The sequence below is a fragment of the Cariama cristata genome, unplaced genomic scaffold (assembly GCF_000690535.1).
Source record: "Cariama cristata isolate BGI_N322 unplaced genomic scaffold, ASM69053v1 scaffold10624, whole genome shotgun sequence".
NCBI classification, from domain to species: domain Eukaryota; kingdom Metazoa; phylum Chordata; class Aves; order Cariamiformes; family Cariamidae; genus Cariama; species Cariama cristata.
This window is the reverse complement of record NW_009614706.1, coordinates 119612-130617: the sequence shown is the minus strand read 5'-3', so window position 1 is coordinate 130617 and position 11006 is coordinate 119612. Positions and strand designations below refer to the sequence as shown.

Below are 11006 nucleotides of genomic sequence, written 5' to 3'. Positions count from 1 at the left end.
GAACCAGGCTGGGTACAAGAAGTAGCTATGTACTGTGGCACAAAGCACTAGCCAAACTAACGCCCCTCATTGTCCATAGTGTATTTTTTGGATACTGCAGCTCTTTTCATGATGAGCAAAGCTGTGTGACTTGTTAATGTAGCACCGGGCGCATGTCAACAAGCCTCCTCGTGGGGCAGGGTGCATCAGCTCATGCTTGGCCTCCATCAGTGCAGCCACGAGCCTGTTGTGTGCACGGAGCCCAGGCAGAGCCCCGCATGAAGCGTATTACACAGATGAATCCTGGCCAGATAAACCAGCTCTCACAATGCTGCCACAGTACAGATCGGGCTGAAACGATCACAAAACTCTCTCCATCACCATCACTTTTGTATGTGAGCACCTCAGCATGGCAAACCCAACAGAAAGCGAAGCCGTTGCAAAGCTGCACAGGGATATGGTAATGTGTGCTTCAGAGATCTGACATTAAAGATGCATGCGAGGCCCCCACAGAAAGTCACTGCGCTCAGAAGGCGCAAAGTTATGCGTGTGTGTCAGTCTGCACGCCGGAGCCTTCCTGCCACGGGGGATTATTTCCCAGTGATTGCTGTTCCCAGGCCTCTGCTCCATTCTGCACATGATATAAACCACGTTGTAAACACATCTGATCAAAGTGTGCATTCACCTTTTATGTGTCTCATCAATGTGTCTTTCCAATGTTTTCTCAGAAACACCACTATGTTTTTATAAATGTACATTTTATATACGCTTCTGGCAATACACTATATTTGATTTTTAAAGGAAGAGAGGCCTTGGCTACTTAACACGAAAGCATGGTAAGGCACTTTGCTGAGAAGCCGTTTGGAATCAACGCTCTTTGCAAGGTACAAAGGTATTTACGGTATAAAACAATACTGCTGGCAGAGGGCTTGTTTGGAGACGTAACTAAACCCTGCTCTCATCAGAGCAGAGTACATAGTATGGCTTTTATTGTGATCAAAACCGCATCCTCCCATTTCCTTCTGAGGTGAGTTGAAAACGGCATTTTTTGCAAACGTAACTAATGGAAAATGATGGGGAGTGCTATTTACAGGGCTGTCCGGGAGGGAGGGTTTCATCTCCAACCATGCTCACGCTGTCTCCTAGCTTGGTGGTGATACTGTTCTGGGAAACAAAGCCAAAAAATAATACTAGAGGTGCACCATTGCAGTGCTGAACTGCCTGGGTATAGTTTACATAATCTGTACAGAAACTTTTTAAAATTTTCATTCTGAATCCATTTAATGTATTTAATACTTATTAAAAAAAATCTACTCTATTGAAACAGATTATTTTTAAAAAGCACATTCATAAAACTGCTTCACGCAGAGCCCCTTGGATAGCGCTACGGCCTTGTGCTTTACTGTTATGACATCATGTTTAGAAATTTACTCTCTTCTGCCAGCGTGGTTAGCATGGAGCTCATATCTCCTATTGCCATATTGCTTATTCCCGCGGGTATGGTGGGCAGTGTCAGAGAGTTTCGTGGAGTCGTCAGGCGAGAGGAGTTCTGGGAGAGGTTCTGCAAGACGCTGGGGCTCAGGGTTCCCGACATCAGGCTTGAATGGTCCCCATCGTCCATGATGGCATCAAAATCTATCTGGGGTGGCTCAAGACCTTGTGAGTCCACCGTGCTGGACACCTGGTTGGTGCCCGGGGAAGGCAGAGCGGCCGGCTTGCTGTTCAGCGCGCACTGCTGCTGTCTGACCCGGCAGTCTGCATGATTATCGAAGCTGCTGTTCTGTTCGTACATGTGGATTTGACCATAATAGTACATCAAATTGTTTTCCTTCGTGCCATCCGTGCACTGCTGAGTTGGTGCCGGCAACATGTCGCTGGTTCTTTTATGCATGGCCTCCGCTGCCTCCTGGCCCGGGCTGATGGTGTTTGTAGGGTGAGGAGTTCTCATGTAGCCCAACTGCTGGACAGTGCGGAGGCCTCGGGGTCTGCTGGCCGGGCTTGGCTCGGGCGGAGGATGAGGCTGGACCATGCCAGTTGGGTATGCCTGCGCGGCTGAGCCCATGATGCTCTGCTGAGGCTCAAAGCTGGGCTGGTTGGAGGTCATGATGGGCTGATGAAAGGCCTCCTGAGCCATGGGGAAGTTCATGTGGGTTGGCTGAGATGAGTAGTTCTGCTGACTTGGCTCGTGCATGACCTGGCCTAGCATCGTGCGCTCACTGTTGCTGCCTACCATTAAAGAAGGGTCAGTTGCCATGTCCATTTGCTGAGGGTGAAGATGGGGTCCGGACTTTGCTGCCATGCTGTTACAAGAAGGAGAGATCTGGTTTGGGTTGCCACTGATTGCATTGGGGCTCAGCATCTGATGAGGTTGGTTATACCCTGCGTGCAAGCCCAGATCGGGGTTCATACCAGGGCCTAGGCTTCTGCTGCCGCAGCTGCATACAGTTTAGCCTCTGTCCGTCCATGCCCACATTTCTTTGCATAAAGCTCTGCTGTGTTACGTTCATACTGTTCTCCGGCAGCTGCATCTGCTGCTGGTTGTAGTTCTGGTACTGACCAAAGTTCTGCTTCTGCTGGACCACTGCTAAGTTCCCTTGTGAAAACTGCTGCTTTGACTGACTGGACATGATATCAACCGTACCCGAGCTGACTTCATTCCACTGGACGGGCATGTTATTTTTATTCATGTCTGAGGAAGCATCAAAGCTGATGGGACATTCTGCCATCATGGGTCCCAAGTGGCTCATGCTCACCTCAGCCACCGCCATCCTGCGCTGGCTGGGCAAGGCTGGAGGCTGCAGCTTCCCGCTTCCTTGGAAGCTCTGCATCTCATTGCTGTACCCCATGGAAGTGCTCTCGGCCGCCGTCCTGTTGCTCTGGGATTTGATGTACTGCACCACATCATCTGGCAGCATAATATCATCATCTCCGACGGGTGCCTCTGCCTCCCCAGACATGGCTTCCATGGCGATGTTTTCGCTGATGCTCAGCGGTCGTGGTGAGTAGGTGTGCCGGGGGAGGCTCCCGTCTGAGCGCCCATAGCTCTGGAGGCCGAAATTCCTCCTGTCCGTGGGGTGTGGAGGAGGGAAGGGGTTCATGCTGTTGGCACTGTTGAAGCGGTGAACTCGTGGGAGGGCCTGGGGGTCTCCAGCAGGTCTCCTCACCGGGTCACTTGCCCGTCTCGTGCAGTTGCCTGGCACCTCATGGGGAAATGCTGCTGATGATGGGTAGCCATAGGTGTTACCATCGCTACAACGTCTGGGGCCTGGTGGGAGGCGAATGGAGGGCAAGGTGGGGTCTGGTCCATCCATAAGTGAGATCCTGTTCTTCAGGGTCATTCTCTCCATGTTTGGCAGGGGAGTTGGAGGAGGGCCCCCCGTGGCAGCAGCATACTTGGCTTTCAGCCTGTAGTGCTGAGCTGGTGTGAGGTCCAGCAGACCTGGCATCCCGCTGCACCGATCGACGGGAGGCATCCGTTGAAATCGGGTCGTAGGAGTCGGCAGAACTCATGTTATTGGGACGGTGCCCAAGCTGTGAAGCCTCGCTGGATCGGCGGCTGGAGAAGTATGGGGAGATCCCCGATGATCTGCGGCTGACGGTGTAGGCGGAGCTGATGGTGCTTGTTGTACTATCACGGCGCTCGTTAAGTTGGTTCAGCATCGTAACCTCATTGACAGACAGCTCCATTATTCTGGGATTAGGCAGCGTAGCAGAAGAACCACCACTATTTTCTAGGATAGAGCCTGAGAGAAAGGTTGCAGGGAAGGAAAAGATTTAGTTAGCTGGGAAATTCCACTTGGTGGTGTTCTTGGTGCCAGAATATAGACAGACAAAATCACTCCCAAATATTTTACGGGAATGTTAGTGAATTTCATTTGCTGCCAGTGAATTCAAAGCTTCATCTCCAGCTCTGTGTCCATGCACAAAGAGCAAGAAAGCTGGGGAGAGAATAGAAGAAGTCCCTGCTGCAGAGTCTTTCCAATGTGTATCCCCACTGATACTCTGCTGCTGAGGAAGTACCTCCACATGGGCTTCTCTTATTGGAAAAAAGTAGGACTGGTGTGAACAGTGCCATGGGGACAGTACGTAGCTACAACCGCAGCTGCTCACTGGGACAGATACATAGCAATCAGGGATAGAAGGCTGAGAGACCAAAAGTTGACACTCAAAGGCTCTTCCCAGACTAAACCAAGAAGCCTCAACATACTAAGACCTGAGGTTTAGTATACTCAGGCCCAGTGCCTTGAGACTTCTTGGCAAAGTTAGAGGAGCACTGAAGGGATCATAAAGATGCCTTTAATAGGAATCCCCAGCCAGTAGGAGACTAGCCTATGAAGCTGTAGGCAATAGCCAGGAGTTCTTGAAGTGACAAAAAGCCTGTTAGAGCAAGATTAGGAACAGAGGGCTTGTCTGGATTGCTGCTGTACTCCAGCAGTCTCCCAGGAGGCACATTAGCCCTTGGGGAACTGTGACTGCTGGAACAAACCCAAGCAGCCTTGCAGCTGCCACTGGGACAGTCAGGACAGCTGTGGCTGGGTCCTGGGCAAGCCCAGAAACAAGGACACCAACACCTCTGCCTCCCTTCATAGCTCTGAGCATCTGGGTTCCTGTTGCACATCACCAGATGGCTGTGTTTACACCCAAGCTCTCCATTGTACCTGACATCTCTATCCAGCAAGGGCTGACTCAGAGGCAATAAGAAATGACCCTCCTCTGGGGCAGACTCTTGGTTATGAAACCAGAGTCAAACTTGGTAGGGTTCCTACAGGACATGGCCCAGGCCCAGGGCTTACCGTTTCCTGAGATGGGAGGCAGCTTGGTGTTTCTGGCTTGTGGAGCTGGGCTCATCCATGAGCAGGAATCCTTAACTGTCTTGAGTTTCTCTTTCTTGAGCTGTTCAAGTCGTTGCATTGTCGTCATGTGTTTCCTTAGCTGCAGGCTGACTGTCGAATTACCAGATGAGACCGTTGAGTCCACAACAGGAGCGTTGTCATCCAACGCCGTCAGATCTCCCAGACTTCCCCCGCTGTGCATGTTCATTTCTACTCCACTGTCATTGTTGTTGGTGCTGCCAAGGGGTGACGGTTCACTGCTGCACGACGACTGGCCACCAGGACTGGACTGACACATCTTGGGGAAGGAAAAGAGAAGGAGTTGGGCAGGTGGGAAACATGGATGAAAGAAACCAGGAGCCTGACATTCCCTGCAGGCTCCACATGTTTGGCCCTATCCCAGGCTCTCCCTTCTCTTGTTACCCTTCCCTACTGCAGGATCTCAACTCTACCAGAGGGCAGGGGCACCTTTCCTGGGGGAGGAGGGCAGGGCAGCACCCCACAGCTGGAAAAACTGTGGTGGGTTCAACTGGAGGACGGAGAGAAACCAAATACTGTTCCTCCAAAAGATTAAGGACAGATGCTTCTTGAAGAAAAGCAGCACATTACCTGGTTGTGCAAGGCATATTGCAGCAAGCACTGGCTTATCTAACATAGGATCAAGGCCTAAGTATTTCAGACAAAACGTATTTCTGTGTTTAAAATACCCTAACATATAATTAGGTTAGCTGACAAACTTCCCAGCCAGATAAAAACCTGGTTCACTGTTTGCAAACTCCCACTTCCAGATAAGGCAGGTAAGCACCATAAATATTTATTTTATTTACATTGGGAATTGCATTTCACATTGAGTAGTTTATTTGCAGCAAACACTAAATGGTCTGAACTTGCTCTAAGGTAGCTGTTGCTGCTACCAGATAGGATACCTGGCTTCTCTGCTCCAGGCCCATGCTCCAGCAAAAAATGAGAGTGCTGAAAAGGCAACGTATTTTGCCCTGGGCCAAGGTGGGAGTGCAGGGTGATGCAGTGTTTTACTTTGCTTCATAGCAGCCTTCATGGGCAGGTCTGACTCTGATGGCTTCATTGCGCTTCAATTGGGATGACAGAGATTGTAAACCCAGGATTTAATGGCAAGTTGTGATGCTGGGAGAAAGGCAGCAAAGGGAATCCTCGGGCTCTGTGTCCTCCCCATTTCTGCACTCAAGCAAATATCCCCTGTCCCTCCCCACCGCTCTGCATGCCTCCGCCTCCACTCTGGGGGTCGGGGGAAAGGGGGGTTAGCTGGAGACAGGAGGTCTGCATGAGACCATGCTTTATACAGCTATTTTAATACAAAGGATTTCTGTGCTCACCTTAGTACCGACTGTCCTTAGGAAGGTAGAGTAAGGAAGGGTAGGCGGGAATAAAGAACAGGTTGTTAGGACAAAGACAGCATTACCAGAAAGGTCCATGTTAGTAAAAGGAGGAAGAGGGGAGTGTAGAATACAACACAAATTGCCAACATCTCCCCGTCTCCTGTACGCCATCTTCCCCGCCTTCCCTTTTTGGGACCCCAGATAAAAACCCCTAGGAGAGACTTCCCATCCGTCTCCATGGGTTTGGGATAAGACCCAAAGATGGGTCAAAACACGGGGCCTCGGAGTGATGGGAACCAGTGAAGCATCTCACCCCTCCCACCACCCTGACCTTAACCAGGAAACAGGAGTTGGACATGGGCCCGCCAGGTCAGATGCCGCCCGTTAGATGAGCATGAGTGAAGTATACAGCGCTGGACTGGGAGAGCAGAGAGGAACATCCAACCCATGGCCCTGCTGCCAGCAAGATGGCTTGGCTGCAACCCTGGGAGCGCAGAGCCCTAGGAAAACAACCCCACACCTTCGGGAGAAACTGGGTGGGGAGCCGTGATTGTGTCCATGTTTTCATAGAAAAAACCAAACAAAACACAGGGAGGAAGAGTATTGGAGAGAGGTCATTCTGTCCAGTGATTCTCACACTCAGTTTTTGTAACCTAATACAGAGCCTCATCACAGAAAACTGTTCCTTTAGTCAATTAGAGATACTTCGGATGTGAAGATATTCAAGTCCTTCCTAACCAAAACATGCTGCTTATTAGTAATTTGTCCAACAGCACAACCCTTAACCTTTTTTAGAAAATCTTTGTAGCTCCAGGGCATGTTGTTTCATAGGAATAATAATCTTTCAGAATGGATTCAAATCAAGAAAATATATATTTTGGAGCTCAAAATCATTTCAGCTGTAGTGAGAAGTCTGGGGACTATGTGAACTATCTCCTTTGCAGGTGAAGGTCTTTTCTGCTGTATCCAGCCCATACCCTGTCCTACTCTGAGCTGGTGCAGCAGACCAGAACTTTGGGTAAAAAGGTGAAGAAAAACATCAAAAGGCAAAAGTGACCCGTCTGTTGCAATGCTCCATCTCCTCCACCAGCAGTGGTGTGCTGCGGAGCAGGTGGGCTCCCCACATGGGGTGAAACACACCTTGTTAGCACCATCAACCACACTACTGCCTACTGTGGAGCTCCTGTAATGGCCAGAGGCTGATGAATGGTCTTTGCTTCAGCTGATGGCCACTCATGGGGCTGTAAAGCATGATCACGGTTGACTGAAAGCCCGTACTCTGTGGGTCACACCACTGCTCCCATGTTTATTCCTGGTTTCACTCCCCTGCCCCATTGTCCCACTACAATTTTCTGTGGCAGCTGGGAAACGTGTATTAAACTCGTGTACTCCTGACCATCCTGCTCTAGCTGACCTTGCTTGAGGAGGGAGCTTGGACTAGATGATCTCAAGAAGTCCTTGCCAACCCCAGCAATTCTGTGCTTCTGTGTATGGTGGACAGGACTGAGGAACTGAACTCGCTTTAAGATGCCCAACAAAAATAAAACAGCTGATTTTATCCCCACTGCCTTCATCAGACAGCCCGCAACAGAGTTGTGCAGCAGCAGCAGTCTGGATAAAAAACAGTGAAGGGTGCAGGGAGGAGGAGAAAAGGGACGGCTTAAGCCAGGAGTTCTGCTTCAAGCAGCGTTCATCAATCTGTGCCCTATAGTCATTGCTCAATTTAAATCGGTGTGGTAGGTAAAGCTCATTTGACCACAACACTCTGAGTTTTATCCACTTTCAAAGTACAGGGAGACCAAGCTCAACACTGGGCATCATGTGGCCTCCATGACTACGAGGGCAGGAATTTGTGATGCTGGGTAGGAAGGTGCAAAGTGTACTGGACTGTGCCCTGACCTGCTGTTTCATCTCTGGACTTGAACACTAGGGTGTTGGCAGCTGAAGGGCAACTGCCCGGAGACGTAAATGGCATGCAAATCCTTCACGCCCCCATAGTGTCAGAGAAATTAGGGGCCATGTCATTTCTGCCAAGAGCAACTGCTCTTACCACAGAATTCTCCATTTTTATCGTTTTGACTTGTAAGCAATCCTCCATGCTCCTTGTGGTGCTGTTGGCCTCGGGGCTCTCTTCTGAAACCTTGCTGCTCTGCTTGGCGCTTGCCTCATTGTCCCCATTTTCCTTGAGCGGAGGCGGCCTTGGATGAACATCATTGCGCTGCTTCTTCGTGACATGGGCATCAGGCCCGTGCACGGTCTTGACGTGTTTCCTGAGGGAACTAGGGTCTGTGTACCGCTTTGTGCAGCCAGGGATTTTACAGACGTAGGGTTTCTGTCAATACAAGCAAATCTTGTGTTATATTTAGAACAAGCCCAAATATTCCAGGTACAGTGTATGGGCCAAGAAAATACAATGAGCACAGTGGCTGGCAGCAGCAAAATACGGAGCATCTGCTCCACATGATTCTGTAAGACTGAGGTTTCTAAGATGTGATAAATGGGCTGCATCTGATCCACACAGATCTGGCCAGTCATTTGTTTTCAGTTTCTGTATTAAAAGACATCTAAGAATTCATGAAATACTTTCTTAATACTACTTTCCCATGTATATATTTGCTTGGGTGGCCACAGGAATGTTTCCTGATTACGGATAGGAGGGAGGTGATGTAGGGGACTGGCCATAACACATTCGTTCTGCTAAGGTGGGGTCTACGCTGAGAAAATGTCTGAGACCTTCTAGCTGACGGAATTCCAGCGAAACCAAGCCAGACTGGATTCACCCTACCCAATCTATCATACCACTCCAGCACCTGCCACCTTGAAATCTGTTATTGTGCAAAACAAACCACAGGCATGCAGTGTTTTTTTCAGACGATAGCACTCTAGACCTGAATTCATGAATCATTGATTGCCACAGGAAAACAAGGTTGAAGCCATGCTTCTGAAAACAGAAGTCAGCAAACACATACTTTTCTTCTTTTAACTTTTTTTTTTTATTGAGTTTCCAATTCCAAAGTGTATTAGCGCTGCAGTTGTTTGAGCTGGTGCTGCTGCGCTGGAAGCTCTGAATTCATCACAAGTTCCGCTTTCAGCCTCACAGCTACTCTAAGTATTTTTCTGCCAATGCACTAGGATAGATCCATGAAAAAAAACAGATAGATGTTGTTTGAAGGCTACCCAAAACATCCATTCCTGTTCTTTTTTTTTTTATCTGTTTTGTAATTTCATCCAGAATCTTAAGTGAAAAAATACAAAGGAGTATATATTCTTTGCAGAAAGCCAGCATCATCTCATGAAAAACACTGAAAGCCCGTTTTTTATTCAAAAGCATGCTTCCTGACTGATCTTGGCACATCACTTGAGCAAACTAAATCTTTGTAACACCCCACTGAGGTAAATATTTAATATACTTTAAAGCTGGCTAAACCAAAGCACAAAAAGTAAAATAGTTTGTTTATAAATCTCATGCAACATTTTGGATGAGGCATTATAGGAATATTATTACTGCTATTAAAACCTGTTCTTTAGAACAGAACCTCCACCACACATGCTAAAAAGCTCTACATAAAACAGTTCAAGGACTTTTTATAAAGATCCTTTAGGTCTAGTAGTTCTGATTTTTTAGACACCAGTAATTAGGGTAACACAACAACTGTTTCTTGGACAGCAGACACTCCACCTAATGGGGTACAACCATCCTCTTCATCAGGCCATACGTGCTGCAACTGAACTGAGCACAGCTGCTGTTTTTGTTGGTATGCCTTCATATATCCCCTGGGTTATCCAGATTCTGACATCTAATGCAGTATCTGCCCTAGCAAAGTCAACAATTTAGATCTCTCAGATGCCTCCCTCCTACTCCCATACACATACAGCATGATACTCCTTAGGGTGGGAGAACTGGAGAACTCCCCAGGCACTCAGTAGAACTGAATTTCTGCATTTTACCCTTGTTTAGCTCAAATTGGAGAAAATGTCACTCTGAGCCTTTGGTTGGCTGTGAACTCATGCCACTCTTTCATGTATGCACTGGAGACTGGTCACAGGTCCCTTTTCTAAGGAGTAACTTCGAAGGTAACCCCTGAAGGGATTCAAAGAGACATTAAAAGTTTAAAACTAAATAGTGCACGTGACATTTCAACAATCTCACAAAAGCCAACGTGGTAATATATCCCCAGCTTTGAACTTTGGCATGTTTGGACCATACACCTACATCCTGTCACACAATGATGGAGACAAATACAAGCAACCTGGAAGTTCCCCCTTAGAGGAGACATGGATGACTAACTCTGAAACTGTGGTGTATTCCAAGTAAAGGAATACACCGCAAGCAGAGGAAAATATTTAGTAGGTAGCTAGGAACCACGATAGAGTTACCAGTGGGTAATGGGAAATACTCACAGCCACAAACTCCTGCTTTGCATCCATGTGGTTTTGTGAGCCAAGGTCTCAGTGCAGTTTGCTAACCCACTGGTCACGGCCACAACTGGTTGCAGAACCCTCACCTGGCCCTGCTGCCTAATGCAATGAGCTGTGCCATGAGGGAAGGCAACTGTTGCAAAGAATGATGTTGTATGTTCCTCAGAAAAGAGGGTGTCAAATGTATGGTCCAGAGAGTCATTATATGCAGCCTACGGATCTCCCACAAGTCTTGGGCCATGCCTGTGTTGCATCAAGGAAGGTTGAATAGCAGTTCAGGAGTGAACATGATCGCAAAATGTAAGATCATGCAGTGCCATATAGCTCCTGCGGTAAGGCTCAGCTGGTCTGGTACAAATCCACCGCTAGTGGCTATACTGTTTCTGCACTTGAGAAGGCTTTGGCATCCTCCAGGGGAAGC

At 48.4% G+C, this 11006-nt stretch overlaps 1 protein-coding gene across 1 annotated transcript in view; it reads right to left on the bottom strand.

Moving 5' to 3' along the window:
• Window positions 1-1384: 1384 nt before the first annotated feature.
• The window catches only part of GLI2 (GLI family zinc finger 2), a 66806-nt gene continuing 57184 nt past the window's right edge, over window positions 1385-11006 (bottom strand). The window contains 8 exon segments of the mRNA XM_009699528.1: window positions 1385-2387; window positions 2389-3432; window positions 3434-3703; window positions 4164-4176; window positions 4773-4803; window positions 4805-4938; window positions 4941-5109; window positions 8217-8498. Of these exon segments, the coding sequence (XP_009697830.1) occupies window positions 1385-2387; window positions 2389-3432; window positions 3434-3703; window positions 4164-4176; window positions 4773-4803; window positions 4805-4938; window positions 4941-5109; window positions 8217-8498 (2946 nt within the window).